The sequence below is a fragment of the Pteropus vampyrus genome, unplaced genomic scaffold, assembly GCF_000151845.1.
Source record: "Pteropus vampyrus isolate Shadow unplaced genomic scaffold, Pvam_2.0 Scaffold340, whole genome shotgun sequence".
Lineage (NCBI taxonomy): Eukaryota > Metazoa > Chordata > Mammalia > Chiroptera > Pteropodidae > Pteropus > Pteropus vampyrus.
In genome coordinates this window covers 1,810,386-1,828,454 of record NW_011889121.1, presented here as the reverse complement: position 1 = coordinate 1,828,454, position 18,069 = coordinate 1,810,386, and the positions used below count along the sequence as shown (strand labels likewise).

Genomic DNA, 18,069 nt, shown 5'->3' with positions numbered 1-18,069 from the left:
ACACAGACATTCTTCTTCCTGGGATCTCTTAGACTCTAATTTGGGTAATATCATTGGCTATACCTCTTCCCAATTCCTGACTCCACATCTAATTAATAATTAGTTCTTATCAGTAATATCCATTAAATATATCTTTCCTGCATGTACCTCTCTCTAGTCCCACTACAATTCACCAATACATTCATGCCATAATCACTTCTCACATGGATGAGAGTTATAACCAGCTAATTGGTCTTGTTTCCAGTCTTACTTCTCACAATATATTCTCCATACTGTGAAATTCATTTCTAAAATACAAAGCTATATTGCCATTCCCCTACTTAAAATTCTGCTTTGGTTTCTAATTGCCTTCTGACTAAAGTTTAAGGCTCTTCCTAATTTAGCCGATGATTATTTCTCTTTTTTCTAGAGTCGTCTCTGCTACTTTTGTCTTTCTCCTCCTTCTCTAGTTCCTTGAAAGGAACATGCTCTTTCTCTCACATCTTGATAGTTGCACCTTTCATTGTCTGGAATTCTTTTTTACCTTGTCTGCTTCTATACTCTTAATTAACTCAAAACTCAGCTGAGATGTCATGTCATCAAAGTAGCACTGGATTTTTCAAATTAGTTTCCTTCCTATATGCTGATGACAAAACCCTGTATTTTTTTATCAGTTATCTGTAGATCTATATATTCTTTCTTTGTGTGAGTTTCTCTCACTATGCTATAAGGGTAGGAACTTTACCTTTTACATAGCTGTATTTCTACCCCCTAGTAGGTATCAATATGTATTTGTCTCTTAATAGTCTTAAAGAAAAAGGGTTATTTATTAGTTTCTTATTCATGCTATAAAAATTACCATAAATTTAGCACCTTAAAATGACACAAATTTATCATCTAATAGTTCTTTGGGACAGAAGCCCAAAATTGGCCCCATTGGGCTAAAATTAAGGGGCCAGAAGAGCTGGAGGCTTTAGGGGAGAATCCATTTCTGTGTCTTTTCCATTTTCTAGAGGCTTCCCACATTCTTTGACTCATAGCCCTCTCCCTCTGTCTTTAAAACAGCAACATTGGGCCAACTCCTCATGCTGCTGTCTCTCCAGTTCTCCCTCTTATGCTGTCCTCTTCCTCCTTTAAGGACCCTTTTGATTGCACTGGGCCTACCCAAATAACCTAGGATAATCTCCCTATAAAAAATCAGCTGATTAGCAAATCTAACTCCATCTGCAATCTTCATTCTCTTTCCATAACAAAGAGTTTTAAAACATTTTAACTTATTTTAAAACAAGTAAGTTTTAACAAAACTTATTCACAGATTCTGGAGATTAGGACATGCACATCCTTGGAGGACCATTATTCTGTCTGTCACAGGTTAATTGAATTAATATCTTCACAGAAGAAAAATGAGAAGAGATCTGTCTGAAATATAAATTTAGTCTTCATTAACTTAAAGCACCTTTATTGAGCACTACTATGCTGAGTGCTAGGAAGACAGTTATAATCTGGACAGTCACTGTCTTGGAAATTAGAAAGGATACAGGTGATGTTATTAAGAAAAACTTTGGTAGGATAGTGAGCAGTGAAAACTGTGTTACATTGATTGTAGAGTGAGTGGGAAATAAGGAATACTCTTTGATACTGTTTTTCTCTTTTTCGTCCAGTAATTTAATTATTTTAGACCTCCTCATTATAAAATGACCGTGAATGTCACCTTCGGCCTTAGCATTGTATAATCCTATGATCAAAAGCTATTACTCAGATTTAATGGAAAGCATTTTTCATGCCATTTTTCTTTTTACTCTTCTCCACTTTGCATTGCCATTTTGTAGCATTAATAACATAGTATATCCATTTTCTAAATAAGTCCTGAGTTTTGGGCCCTTCTTTGTAATGTTCCAGAGTATCACATAACCTCATCTAATGTTTACTATTAATGTTCCATATTTCTCATTTCCTTTCTTCTTATTTTTGGTGGAAGCAGAGAATAAACTGACCCTAATAGTTCTTCATATTACTTAATAGTCCTTTCTTTAAGTGAAATAAACTCATAACCCTTTGTATTTCTTTACTATGTATATTTCTGTTAACAACTTTAATATTTCCTATTACTCTTAAACTTATGTTTTCTGGGTCACTTAAATGATGAGGATCTTCAATTAAAATATTAACTAGCACCCAAGGAAATATTATTTTTAAAAATGTTTTTCTGGCCTTGATTATGATTAACTGCCCGGTGTCATGAAGATAATTCTTGTTATTCATGTAACTGGGTTGTTGTATTTTGTTTTTCAGTTTTTAAATGCTTTCACTCACATTGCCTTATCTGATAGCATATAAGCGGTCATAACATGCAGACTCTCCGTGATCTCACTTCCAACTCCCTTTGTAATTTCATCCCATGCTACTCCTTTCTTCACATTTTAGAATGCAACAGAATTGAATTATACACAATGAAGAGCATGCCCCTTTGGTTTCTTATCTCTCTGCCTTTTCCTTGCTATCTCCTCAGAAAGATTCATCTTTCCCTTCTTACCTTTTCCTTTCCTTATTTTTGCTCATCCTTTAGACTCAGCCTAGCCATTACCTTCAAAAATATGTCTTTCCTAACATTCATGTGGCTACATATCTCTTTTACTGTGTTCTTGTAATATCCTTTGAACATATGTATTCTTGCTTATATTAAACATTTAATATTTATCTGTAATATATTTATTTTCTACTAAGCTGCAAACTTTGGTAAAGACTGAGTTTTGCTTATCTTCTCAGTAACTAGTGTAGGAACAGCACACACTAAGCATTACATAAGTAATTATTCTATAAATTTTTGCATAAATAAAGGATTTATTACATCTTAATAACAGCTCTATTCACAGATAAAGAGACTGAGACCTGGTGATTTTAAGGCCACAATTCTAATAAGTTCTGCACTGAAACTGGAACCCAGTTCCCCCAATTTAATGTTCTCTCAGTTCACCCAATGCCATTTTTGTGCAGTAAACTCACTCTGGTGAATCCCGAATATTACAGTTATTCGACATTTATAGGAGACTGAAGGTCTCAGGAATATAAAAGTTAAAAATAGGGACAAAGTTCATTGCATTAGTCTTAGAATATATGAAGGGCCAGATTTGTTGATTAAAAAATGGTTATTATAAATGGTTAATTCAGAGATGAAATACATTTTTTTTATGTCATGGTAGAAAACTAGCTTTATATGGGTTTTCCTCATAGAAAGAATAAAATAAAATGTTAGTCACTTTTTCCAATTTATGAAATAGTAGTTCTTCACTCCTTGATATCTCCAGGGAACAGTTTTCAAGTAAATTTTTCTAAGAGAGACTTTCTTCCTTGCCTCTCACATTGATATACCCAGGCGTGTTTTTATTAGCAAAAGAAAATCAGTTATAAACCAAACCTAGAGAAAATGAAATAGAACATGTGCTACTTGAAATGACTAAACAGGAGTATATAAATAATTATGTCCTAGTAAAACAGACTGCAATTTATTCTTTTCTCATTCTCTTTGTTACTGATTTCACATTAATATCTCTTACTATAGACTGTACAATAACATGTATTAAGTGATTGAAATAGTCTCTATAAATTCTATAATAATTTATATATGTTTATGCATATCGACTTTAGATTAACTATGGATATATAATTGATCATGCTTAAAATAATCAACTTTTAAGTAATATGAGAAATAACAATGGAAATGAATAGATTCCAATATATAAAAATATAAAAATGTTAGCACAATAAAAATGAAATGAAAATTAAAAGGAATATGACCACTTGGGAACATATATTCATTCATTGACTGAGAGTAAGTAGCTTAATTTATAATAGTGATTCTTAACTTAGATTTTATGGTAATAAGACTCTTCTGAAGGGAGATCAATGAACCCATGAAACTGTATGTAAATATGTCTGTATTGGCATTTTAGGCATTTTTTTCTGTGGAGAAAGATCATTATTCTATCAAATAATCAAATGGAGTCCACAACTTGAAATATTTAAGAACTACTGATTTATGATCTCATTACAATTAATTTTGAAATGTCAAATACTCAGTAAATACATGAGCAGAGAACATAAACAATTATTTTGATGAAAATAGAAACATGCAGAATAAATAAATGTATGAAATGTGTTCTACTTCATTAGTAATCAAAAGGATTCAAATTAAAACAAGTGCCAACTATCTCCTTATATCTAATAAAGCATCCATCACTTTAAAAACAAAAACAACAAAAACTTTTATCAACAGCATAATTTCATTCTTGTACCACTAAAAATTGGTATGACCATTGGGAGAGCAATATGACAATATTTAGTAAATGGCATAAAACTTTCCATACACTGACTCAATAATTTATCCCAAGGCAATTATATACCACAAGCCAAAAGGGGATGCATGAAGATGTTCATTATAGTAAAATCTCCAATAGCAAACAAAAGGAAAAGGCAGTCCATATGATATTTTTGGTAAAATAAATGAAAAAAAGGTAGAATATTATCATGGCTATGAAAAATATGTGTTTATGAGGATTATAATGTACAAACACAAAACTTTGGGGTGATTTTTAATGTTAAAATATTTCCATAATGTTAATATATGGCAAAACTGAAACACTAATTATCAATTACTAAATATAAGGAGCTTTATAATTTAAAATTAACAAATGAATCATCCAGCATCATAAGGAAGGTTCAGTTTTCAATTCTAGACAAATCCATACTGACATGCAGGTTGTGCCTTGTAAGATTCCAAGATGTCACTCCCATAGATTACAACATACATGGAAACCCCTGGGTTGTTCAAAATAGAGTCTCTGGACTCATAGTTATTTTGTATTTGTGTTAATATGTTCAGATTGTGACTCTGAATCTTATGGCATTCCATATTATCTCTGTAATTATACTATAACGTGGTCAATGTGAAAAGCCACGGACTTTGACTCAAATAATCTATATCACCTATGTCACCTACTAGCTTTATTCCTTCTGAGCTTGTATTCTTTTAATCTACAAAATGGTAAATTTCATATGGATTAAGATGACATATGTAAAACAGCTTCATGAACAATAAGCACTATTAAATTTTATATTTTTACAATAATAAAAGTAGTTATATTAATTTTATCATGTTAGAGAAAATAACTGTTACTATACCAAAATAAAACATTAGCAAGTAACCAATTCAAGGTGTATTTTTCTTGCATTAAAAGCAGAAGAGGTTAGAGAGAACATCTAGTGACAATGTTTATATGATGAAGCTCATATTTAGTGCTATTTACACAGTAGATACATAATATTTTGCACATAATGTCAAGGTTTACCTCCTGCCTTCAAGGCCTATCTAAAAATTGCTCTTTGTACACATAATTGAAAACAATAAAAATATTGCTTTACTACTCACTTTTCACTTAAAAGCATCTGGAACAAATCTTTTCAAATGTCCTCCTACTCAGCTTTTGGTGAAGATGGTAGGGTACATTTTAAAAACCTCTACATGAATGCTTTCAAATGACTCATTTACTCTCCTGTGTCTGACAGATAGGATATGCATGAACATGTAGGAAAAAATAAGTAGAATTGCAAAGAATGTCATTAACATTTATTTATTTTGCAAATGAAACTCAACTCATGATCGATAGCACAATTCTGGATAATTATTGATATCTATCTATCTATATATATGTATATAGATAGATATATAGATATGTACATATACATATACACAGATGTACATACCATTGAGAAATAGATGTACAGACCAGTCTTTCTACTGCAAATCAGTGAAAATGGTTCAATTTTGACCATTAAAAATGTTCTGTTTATTTTTATTAGGTTTGAAAATAATTTTTATCTATTTTTATTCATATTTATACTTGTCCACAAAGGAAAGATTTCTATATTGTAGCAATGATTTGTCCTATACTGTATGGATAATGCTGATATTTTACTACATACATGGTAGCTTGTGGGAGTAACACTATTAAATAAGAAGAAAGTATCTTGTGATGCTAAGTAAAATTTTATCATCTGTGAAAACAGTTTTAGGTTTATTATTTATCCACTGTTATCTTGTATATTGCTTAAGAGTACTTACGGATTAATAATGTGCTTTAAAGATTAACAGATATTCTTAGTGCATGGATACATTTGTCTTGAGAAAGCGATTCTTTATGTCATTTGTTTTCAAGAGAAGCAATAGAGATTTATTCCTGAGAAAAGAATATGAGAGCAAATAAGGTTATTTTGTTACAGCATTTCAATAAAGTTCATTTGAACCTTGTAAATAAAATGTGAAATCTCTTCATTCTTTCTCACATGCACTTATTTATTGAACATTGACTAATATGATTACATTTACAGTAATTCAAAGATAGGCTTTGGCTTCAAAAAAGCATTTTGATAAATCAAGATTGGTGATTTTTCCGTCCATCTGTCTCAGTACTAATTTCCAGCTTAGGAAAAAAAGAGATAATTTTTAGAAGTATGACTTTTGTGAAGCTGTTTTAATAATTTTCCACCCTAATCTCTTGATATAAGTCCTTGGGGATGTTTCCTTGAATATTTATATGTAATCCATGAAGAGTAACATTTGCATTTTAATTTGAAATTTCCTGACTTTTTGATGAAAAGAGGTACTAAATATTTGGAGTTATAATGTCCCCTTCCTCTACGGCATTCACAAATTTATTGATCAAATATTTGCTGAGCTGTTAATTTGTCCAGACAAAGCCATGGTGCTGATTATCAGGAAACCTCTCCTATAATGGGAGGGGGCTATGCCAGGGCCCCATGTTAGAGTACACAGGTATTGCAAAAATCATTTCTACATGGGTTGGGGGTGGGAGTTAAGAGGAAAGGCTCAGTAATTGTTTTTCAGAAAAATGACATGTAATAGTTTCTTTTGATTATACTAGAGTATCTACTCATTATAGGGGAATAAATAATATTTCATTTATTCAGATTAGACTATTTTTCTGTAATGCACTTATATAATATTTGAATGAATATGAAATTGACTATATCAATTATTTTTTAGATTTCGTTTTAATTTGGGTATCTAATACCAACATCACTCATGATTAATTTCATTTATCAATGAGTAATATACATATAAAATAATAAAATATATAATTAAAAGTTACTTTGATTATAAAATAGAAATGATATTCAAAATTGCTTCTTAACTCTTAATCTTTTATTTTCCATTGTAGATGAAAGAGAAGATGTTCAAAAGAAAACATTCACAAAATGGATAAATGCACAATTTTCTAAGGTAAGGACATTTTGTTACTTCTCTTTTTAAGATGTAATATAATTTGCTGAATTTTCAAAATGAACTATGTACCTGCGTAATTTAAATGTTTATATTGTTTTCTCATAGCGTGGTTTTATTTTTGTGCAAACCTGGGGGACATATGCTAACTTTTAATTAAGGAAGAAGCAGCAGAATATTTGGTAAAGAGAAATTATTAATTTGACTAAATATATCCTTGATTCTTCTTGAAAATGAGTTTCTTTAATGACATCAATCACTGGAGGATTATAACAGCAATCTTCCATCAAGTAGCTAGTATGCGTCACAGATTAGAAGATATGAGGGACTTTTATTGTTATAGAATGAATATATATTTTTTTGTCTTTCTTGGTCTTTATCAAGTTTAAGAAAAACTGATATAACTGCCTTGGGTCTATTTGGCCCCTATCACTTAGATCATGTGTCAAATAATTTAAGATGATAAGTTTATCCTCTTTGCTGCAGGCATCAATCCATACTCTTAATAATATTTATTTTGCAAATGGAACTCACTCATGGTTGATAGCATGGTTCTATGTAATTATATATGAATGCAGAGCAAAATATTCTTACCTTGAAAACTAGCATTAAGAGTGCAGTATAAAGAGGTTTATATAGATTTCATAGAAAGGCTTGGATTTTCATTTAATAATTCTGGATTTGGGCAAGCCAAATGCTTTGTAAGTCAGTTTCTTTATCTTTACATCGAGCGTGCGTGCACGTGTGTGTGTGTGTTGAGTGCCAACCTAATAAATCAAATCCAGATAATGGGAATATAAAGCTAATAAAATATGCTCCCCATATTCAAGGCTTTAAGAGTGGCAAAATGGTGATATTTGTTGTTTTGCATGTTATAGTGAGGATTAAAAGAGTCACTATATGTAAAAATTCCTAGCACAATACCTGACACTCTTAATATATATTAATTACTCATGGGTCTGTCTCATTTTGTAAAAGTGTTGATAATGGATTCAAAACAGTCCACTGGAAAATATGATCTAAAAAGTTCCCCTTTTACTTTTACAAAAGGTTTTAGAGTATCAATCATTGTTTGTAGTATTTGATAGCAGAATTTTGCCAGGTACTCTTTAGAATATTGTCAAGAGGTAAAGTTACTGCATTTAAATTAATCAAACTTCATTTATATTTACTTACTGAATTAATATTAATAAATTGCTATTACAGAGCTTTAAAAATAAACATAAGAAACATGTTTTTAAAATCTCAACTTTTTAAAAACTAAGTAGGGTACAAATAATAAAAGAGAATAAATTATAATGACACAAATTTAGAAGAATCAATGAAAAATAAATTCAAATATTCAGGGTAGGCATTCATAATTTACCAGATGAATATATATGGTTTAATTGCTGTACCTCCTAGTCTCATTAAAATTTTCTTATATTTGGAATTTTGAAATAGGCAATAGATATAAGCTTTCAAACAAATACAATAGACAAATCAGAACTCCGAAGAGATTTTTTGAAATAATAAATGTAACATAGTTCTCTGAAACTTTGAATTAAACCAATAAGTTATTTTTAATAAGGTGTGTAAACATGACAAAGATAAACACTGTGAATCTCATTTCACAAATCTAAATAGATCATCCCTATCTATACATTGACATTTTCAAATATCATTTACCACAACTCACTTGCTAATATAGAAACCATAGTTTGATATCTTATCTTCTGTGAATATATTGTTGGCTTGGCCTTAGAGCCTTTTTTTCCCCACCCTTATGAATGCCCATATTTTAAAAACTGTGGAATAATCACACACATGAGTACACTGACTGTTTTTTCTGCCAAGTATCCTCTCCCTAATCCAATTCCCACTTATTTCATTTATTTTATAAATGTTCTTCCTAAACGTATTAAAATTAGATCAGGAGAGTCACCATTCTTTCAAATGTAAAAGTTTTATATTTAGGCACATCCTAGGTATCAAGAATATAAATAAATATTTATAAAGACTGAGGAGAACTATTCAGAGGTAGAATTTACATATGTGTGTGTCGACTTTTCATTTAGAGAACCTGAAAAATATTTTTTCCATGTTATCTGATTTTTTCTAGTCAAAACTTCAGGTACATGACTAAATTATATTTATACACTTTTGAAGACAATGAGAATTAAGAGAAAGCTAATTGATTCAGTTTAAGCTACTCAGTGATACTGAAAGATAGACATAACTGTGAGATGTGTCATTTGACATATATTTATTGCATCACTATGTGGCATTCAGCAGAATTCTAGGCCTGTAGAAGTCACAAAATTAGTTAAGGTTGAATCTTCTGATCTCTTGGAACCTACACATTTGGGAGATATTAGATAATTGCTAAACGGAGTAATACTGAGTGGGCTGTGTGTGGTCAGTACTCTGGGCGAGAATGAATCAGGAAAACCTTTATGAAGAAAGCTCTACTGACTGAGAGACTCTAAAGGAAGGAGCATCAAAGAGCAAGACATTCTAGACTGAGAAAATGGGAATCCATTGAAAGCAGGAATGTGTGTTTTCTTTGTAGCCCTAATAGTCATTACTAGTGTACTACCTAAATATAATAAATGTATTTTGGTCACTAGTACAGATAATTAAATATATGCTAAGTTTTAAAAATGAGGAAATTTTCTGAATAAAAAAAATGTGTTGAAGAAAACTTTAAGAAGGGAGAAAAAGCAATGAAAATTATCATCTGTCTGGTAAATTAGACAAAGAGAATCACATATAACAATAAAAAATGAATATGATAATAAGTTAAAATGTTTATTAGTAAGGCATATAGACACATATAATATTTGTAAGGTATAGAAAGACAGCAAAGTAGTTCCTTGTTATTTTGTAGAGCTACACTAGGGATATTTTAAGGAAACATGTGATTAAATATAGCTATATCATTTTGTGTCACTTGAAACCAAATGTACCTTTGTAGTAAATCCAACTGATTTTTCACTTTCCAAGTACCATTTTAAAATAAGCCCTATTGCTTTTTCAGAAAAACTCTTCTATTAACCTTCAATTCTAAAAATTTCTACCGGAATATGATTTATCACACCTACTCTCTAAAGATAAGCAAACATTATTTATCTCCACATAAACACAAAGCCATTGCTAGGAAAGATTAATTCAAGGTAAATATTCTATTAATATAATTTCTAGATATTTTATAATCCTAAAAAATGTGTAATTTACTGTGCCACAAATATAATTCACATAATAAGAATCTTGTTCATTCGCACAGTTTCAATCACACAAGCTTATCTAAGGCAAGTACACTTTTGAAATCATAATCAAAAATAATTTTGTCATAAAATTTGCTTCATGTTTGTGTTAGATAAAAAGCAATCTGTGAGGACAAATATTTACTACTAGATCACCTGAGAGATTTAAACCATCTCCCAATGAGTTATATGATAGTTTTGATCTTATACTAGATTTAGTAATTATCTTTATTTCTATCCTCTTTCTATACTTATCTGTCTCATTCTTCTAAAAGCAGTAGACTTTATATTTGACTTAAATGAAGTATAAATGTGTAATTGGTTCTGTCTATGAACTTCACAAGAAACCATGATATGCTAATACACTTTTGTCTTCACTGCCATGCCATATATGCCCATACATAAAAAGCCAAGACTAACTCTCTCAAGATAACAATAGCATGAGATAGAATTAACTGATTCAACATACCTTTCCCGAGAATTCATCATAATTTACCTTCTAGCTACCAAGATGAGCATGATATAATCAAATTAACACTAAAATTATGAATCAATGAATCAGCCTTCTTTGCATAGCTCTGTACAATGAAGCCTTAGGGAAAATCATTAATTCATTTTGAAAAGAAAGGTAAATATGTTAATTTAAATTCATTGAGTCTTGTTTTCTTTATATAGTATGTCTACTTTGTGGGAAAACATATATTTAAAAAGTTTTATATACAGTAAATGATAAACATAAAATATTGCCATTTTTGTTATTGTGTAATATAGTTTCTGAATTGAAGGAATTATATGTTTATGTAATTTTCCTCTGGATACCTGCTCATTTCTTTCTTGAACTTGGTTTTGGCTATCTTCTTTGGTTAGAAGAGGGGAATAGAACATTTATTTGTTTAATTTTCATATTACACTCTCTTTGCCAATCTATGCACTCAGTGGGTACACAAATACCTACATATACACAATCATTAAACATGTTATGTTTAAAGTCAATTAAATTGTTTCATTATATAAAAGGAAGACATTGGAATATGGGGCAAAACATTGTTTCAGTGAAAGAGATAACAATATTTATATATCTTTCCTCTGTGTCAGTAATAAATTTATATGTAGCTAACAAATTTATATATTATGACTATTCAAGGGACTTGATTTAACAGAAGTAATTGAGCAGGGTATTATATCATGGAAGGTTCACCAGAAATATAAACAGACTCCTATGTCTCTGGCTTTCTGTTTCTCCATTCTATTTGGTATCAGGAAGAATTAGATCACTAGAGAGCATGAAGGGCAGCGAACCATGTCTCTGGATCACAATAAGCAACCCATATAAGGCCTTGGTAACACTTGGATTATTTAATATAATTGTTTTGGAGAGAGGAATATTGATATGGAAAACTATAGAATTCCTCATTTCAGAAAAGAAACTGTCAAAAAGGCAAAGAGGCAATCATCCAAATGGGAGAATATATTTGCAAATAATGCCTCTAATAAGGGCCTAATATCCAAAATATGCAAAGAACTCATACAACTCATTAGCAAAAAGCAAACTATCCAATTAAAAGATGGGCAGAGGACCTGAATAGACATTTCTCCCAAGAAGACCTACAAACGGCCAACAGATATATGAAACGATGCTTAACTTCACTAGCTGTTAGGGAAATGCAAATCAAAACTATAATGAGGTACCATCTCACACCTGTTAGAATAGCTGTTATCAACAGGACAAGTAATAACAGGTGCTGGAGAGGATGTGGAGAAAAAGAAACCCTCATACACTGCTGGTGGGACTGCAAATTGGTACAAACGCTATGGAAAACATTATGGAAGTTCCTCAAAAAATTAAGAATTGAAATACCATATGACCCAGCAGTTCCTCTACTGGAGATTTACCCAAAAAACTTGACAACATCTATCCAAAAAGATAAGTGTACACCGAAGTTCATAGCAGCATTATTTATGGTGGTCAGGACATGGAAGCAACCAAAGTGTCTTTCGATAGATGACTGGATAAAGAAGCTGTGGTACATATATGTAATGAAATATTACTCAGCTATAAGAAGAGTTGAAATACTGCCATTTGCAACAACATGGATGGATAGATCTTAACATAATCATGCTAAGCGAAATAAGCCAGACAGAAAAAGTTGAAAACCACACAATATCACTCATATGTGGGATATAAATCTAAAAGCAACAAACATGACAAACAAAGAGAGACTCATGGACAGGGACAATAGACTAGTGGTTACCAGAGGATAGGGAGGGGATAAGTAGATGGGGTAAAAGGGGTCAAATATATGGAGAAAGAAAGAAATCTAACTGTGGGCAGTGAACACACAATGCAATATATATACGACATACTGTTGAATTGTACACTTGAAACGTATTGGGTTTTATTGATCAATGTCACCCCAATAATTTTTAATAAAAAAAAGAAATAGTGAAAATTGAGAATTTTTTTGTCCTTGTATATCCTTGTATTAATAAGAATTATAATTTTGAGAGTTATAATTTTATGGTTAGTTGTTCCAATGACCATATGATATAAGTATTCCAGATGAGCTAAAAGAGAACTTAGGTGGCTTATTCAAGGTAAATGGACGAGATGAAGCTGGCACCCAGGAAACTAGACTCTAAAACTCATGACATTTTCATACCTCTTACTGTAGTGACTATTCAACCTACCAAATACTGCATTCTTCTTGGGACACTTGTTGAAAAATTGACAGGTTTTATGAGAAATGGAGAAGGGGTTTGAGGACATTAAAAACTTGAGAATGGGGGTGGGGGAATGGTATAGATGATAGAGGCTCTGTTCATCCCTCTGGCAACCAAATCAAAGTTGTGACAGAAACAAGGAGCAAACAGCAAGGAAAAATCACCTGAGATCTGGATGAACAAGCCATACAATTAGAGAGAAATCTAAGAAATCACCCTGCAATGGCAGAAAGTAGGACAGGGTGAGGATGCAAGGCTGCCCTGTCCTTGAGCGGCTGAGTTGGAACAAGGCCATAGCAGCAGCAGCAGCAGCGGCAGATGCCTCTTAAAGCGGCCGTGCCAGTGAGCAGACTTTTGTGGTGACGGACCTGCTCACTCTGAGCACTAGTACTGGGTTGGCTGTGTGGGGGCACCAGGGACTTACAGGGAGACAATGAGTTGTTGGAGTGAAGGCCAAGGCGAGACTCACTCTGTACAAAAGTGCCAGCGGTATCCATTATTCCACTGTTGAGTCCTCCCCACTCCCAGTGTGTGGATGCTTAACCACAATAGCTGAGATGTCACCAAACTGGATAACAGAGGTCACTCCGCCCAGAGGATTCCCTGATACTCTGCCTCTCCCAACTCGTGGCCTCACCCAAGCCACATCCAGGTGTGTCCTCAGCAAGTCAGGTGCTCCTTGCTGAGCAGCGCCTAGACTCACGATGGAGACAGCTGGCCTCGGTTTCTGGTGTGGCCTTTTGAGGCAACTATAAGCACACCATCTATGTATTGCTTGCTGAATCTTAACAGGTGGCCTTGGAGAGGCACAGGCTTGGGCTCAATTTGGCCTGCAGCTGAACCATTCTCAGGACTGTGCCACTGGACACCTACTTCACAAATCTACACTAATAAGATCGAGAGACTTAAGAGCTTTGCTCATTATGTAGAAACAGACACGGAAAGGCGGCCAAAATGGGAAGACAAAGAAGCAGAAACCGTATGAGAGAACAGAACAGAGATCTAGGAATTATGGAGTCGAGCAATCTAACAGATGCAGAGTTCAAAACATCGGTTATAAAGATGCTCAGTGAACTTGTGGGAAGTGTAGAAAAATTCAGTGAGAACTTCAACAAAGAGATAAAAAAAAAACCATAAAAATGGAAATGGAAATTATAGAAGGGAACCAGTCTGAAATGAACACATTATCTGAGATGAGAAGTATATTAAATAGAATAAACAAAGTGAATAAAAAAGAGGACCAAATGACCTATATAGAGGACAGGAAAGCCAAGGACACTCAATCAGAATGGCAAGAAAAAAGAAGCCAAGACTGTAATAATAATTTAAGGAGCCTATGGGACACTTTTAAGGTAAAAATATCCATCTCATCATCATACCGAAAGGAAAACAAGATGTCAAAGAGCTATTTGAAGAAATAATAATGGAAAACTTCTCTAACCTGGTGAAGGAAATAGACATACAACCCCAGGAAGCTCAGAGAATCCCCAAAACCAGGAAACAAAAGAGGCCCACATCAAGACACATCATAATTAAAATGCCAAAGGTTAAATACAAAGAGAGAATCTTAGAAGCAGCAAGAGAAAAGCAGTTAGTTACCTACAAGGGAGCTCCCATAAGACTGGCAGCTGATTTCTCAAAAGAAACTATGCAGGACAGAAGGGCTTGGCACAAAATATTTGATGTGATAAAGACACAGGATCTACAACCAAAAGTACTTTATCCAGCACAGCTATCATTTAGAGTTGAAGGACAGAGAAAGAGCTTCCTAGACAAAAATAAGCTAAAGGAATTTATCACCACCAAGCCAGTATTACAGGCTTGTAATACTGTTGGAGGGATTTCTCTAAGAAGAAAAAACATGTATCAAAAACAGGAGTAAAGAATGGTAACAACTACATTACTGTCAATAAGTACCTCAAATGGAAAAGAATTAAGTGCTCCAACTAAAAGATAGAGTGGCTGAATGGATAAGAAAACAAGACCCCTACATGTTGTCTACAAGAGACTCACTTCAGATTAAAAGACACACACAAACTAAAAGGAAGGGGATGAAAAAAGATATTTCCTTGATGGACCTAGAAGGTATTTAAGTCAGACAGAATACCATATGATTTCACTTATATGCGGAATCTAAGGAGCCGAAAGAACAAACTAATCAAAAACAGATTCACAAATATAGTGGACAATTTGGTGATGGATAGAGGGGAGTGGGGATTAAGGGGCTGGGAGAAAGGGGTGAAAGGTTAAAGAATTAAAAATTAATAGTTTATAGTTGGTCATGGGGATGGAGAGCACGGCATAGGGAAGGCAGTTAGCATTCATATATTGGCTAGGTAGAGGGCCAGGGGACGGAGGGAGCAATTGGGGAGATCGTTTTATGAATTACATAGATGTCTAACCAATGTACTGTATACCTGAAACTAATTAAAATAAATTAATTTTTTTAAAAATGTGAGAATAGAAGATATTTAATGCCTACAATACAAATAGAAACTTTTACCTACATTTGAATGTTTAGTAACGCCATTGTTGGGAAAGATTTTTAATCAATTTTTTCTGTATGAGTTCCAATATTTTGAATGTTAATACTTTTACATGCTAGGTTTTGGTGAGTAATGTAATCTAGTTTTCAATATAATAATGTGAATTGTGAATATTTTTATTTATTAGTATTTTTATTTCCACTAATCATAAACAACTTCTTGCATATGAGAGTTTTTAAATATTTATTTAAAATAATATAATGAAAAATGCAAAATATTGCTTTATTGGCATGTGGACTGCTTAAGATCTACACTAGATGTTAAGATGACTTCAAGAATGGTATCTGTGTTGTAGTTGAGATAATTATGCTAATGTTTTAATCCACTGAGAACCATTCCCTTGAATGTTTTCCTGAATCTAATCTTTGTAAAGTACCCAAGTAACAAAGGGTATCATTCAGTTAGTGAAAGGAAAATTGGATTGTGATAGGCCTCGGTTCTCAATGAAAGACAAATAATTTATTGTTTATATTGCACATCTTTCTTAGAAATATATTGTTCTTTATAAACCCACTGTTGCTGAGCTCTTAATAATGTTAGCTAGTTTTAGAAGGTACAGATGTTTTTCTGTTAAAGCTACTATGTTCTGAAATATGAGAAAATTTGAATACCTTCATAATATGGAGTGGTCTCAATGGCAAGCATATTTAGCTGGCAAATGTAAATATTTACTAATTAATATGATTGTTGCTGGCAGTAAACAATTCTCTATAGATGTTTGGCAAATGAATTAGTTAGTTCATTTATTCTGTCTTAGATCCCTACCTAACTTTTTAGCAAAGCAAGATATATTCACTTTAGTAATTTATTTTCATTTGGGGAAGAATAGTTGGCATTCTGGTACCATCCCACCAGAGATATAGGGTTACTAATAACCTTTCAACATTTAACAAAAATCTATTGAGTGCCAACTATGTGGCAGGTATAGTATTTATATACTGATAAAGGCACAATACAACATGGTTTTTCCTCTCTAGGAGATTATCATCTGAAGGAGGAAACAATTATGTAACAAATGATTAAAATAAAATATGACCTTTAATGTAATAGAAGTGCTGTGGGAACACAGAAGAAAGAATAACTAATTGCTTGGAGAAGGTGACAGCTTTTGAAAAGAGGGGCCATTTAATCTGAAATTGTCCATGCAAAGACAGTTTCAGGAGAGATAAAGGTGTCAGAAATTGCATGTAGAAATGTGGAATGATTGAGGAAGTTTAGCTGGTCGGGTAGGGAGTGGCCAAGGAGAGCTATGTGAGTGGAGAATGGAGGTTATGAGAGGGAGCACAAAGCTATTCCTGGATAATTATATTGTTGCTGGGGCTGGTTGGACCAACAGTAAGATATCGGTTTAATCACGTTAATATTCAACTTCTAGCTGAAAAATGTGAAGTTCTAAAACAATAGGCAATGTTAGAGTAACTAGACAACCCTACAACCACCAGTCCTTCATGCAAAACTGAATTTGAAGCCTACACTTTACGCTTAAGGAATAGATACATGGATCTCAAATGAAAATGCAAATAGATTACATTTTTTTGTAGAGTTGTTTGATATCACATTTACTCATCAGCACACTGCAACAGGCTCACCTAAAGGGCTCGTTAAAACATTACTGGGACCCACAGCCAGAGTTTCTGATTCAACAGGTCTAGGGAGAGCCCAAGAACTTGGATATCTAACAAGTTCCCAGTTGAAATATGTTCCTATTATTAAAAATCACCTACAACTATCATGTCAGGCAGTGAATTAATATTATAAATATTCTGTCTTTGCCTTAAGTCCTTATCCTTCATAAACAATCATTTATATTTAAGGAAACATGCTTCGATAGAAATACACATAGTCTGCATTCACTGACATTATTTATTGACCACCTATTACACATCAGTTGTTCTAGGTTTTAGACTATGATGGTAAAGGTACATGATGATGATGCTGGTCTAGGGACAACACTTTGGGAGCTACTGCCATAGAATGTCAGTAATTTAATCAGGCCTGTAGAAGGGAATGTTTGAGGAAAACTCATCTAGGAATTTGATGAGCCTTCAATGGGGAATGTTCTTTCCTTTTCTTTGACTGAGTATCACTATACTTGACTGAAGTTGGATTCTTTCTAGAAAGGTCTATACTCAATATAGAATTGAGCTGGTGTTAAAAGACTCAAAACCTACCTAACAGATCTATCTATCTATATCTTATGATGGTCTTCTCATGTTACAAAAGTCTTTAAAATATATGTATCTGGCACAGATATATATCTGATTGGCACAAATATTATATA

At 32.8% G+C, this 18,069-nt stretch overlaps 1 protein-coding gene across 2 annotated transcripts in view; it reads left to right on the top strand.

The window, feature by feature from the left end:
- Positions 1–18,069, top strand: part of DMD (dystrophin) — a 2,089,898-nt gene that overhangs the window by 289,376 nt on the left and 1,782,453 nt on the right. For both annotated transcript variants that reach the window (XM_011378471.2, XM_011378473.2), the window contains exon 2: positions 7,215–7,276. In XM_011378471.2, the coding sequence (XP_011376773.1) occupies positions 7,215–7,276 (62 nt within the window). The remainder of the gene's footprint in view (positions 1–7,214; positions 7,277–18,069) is intronic.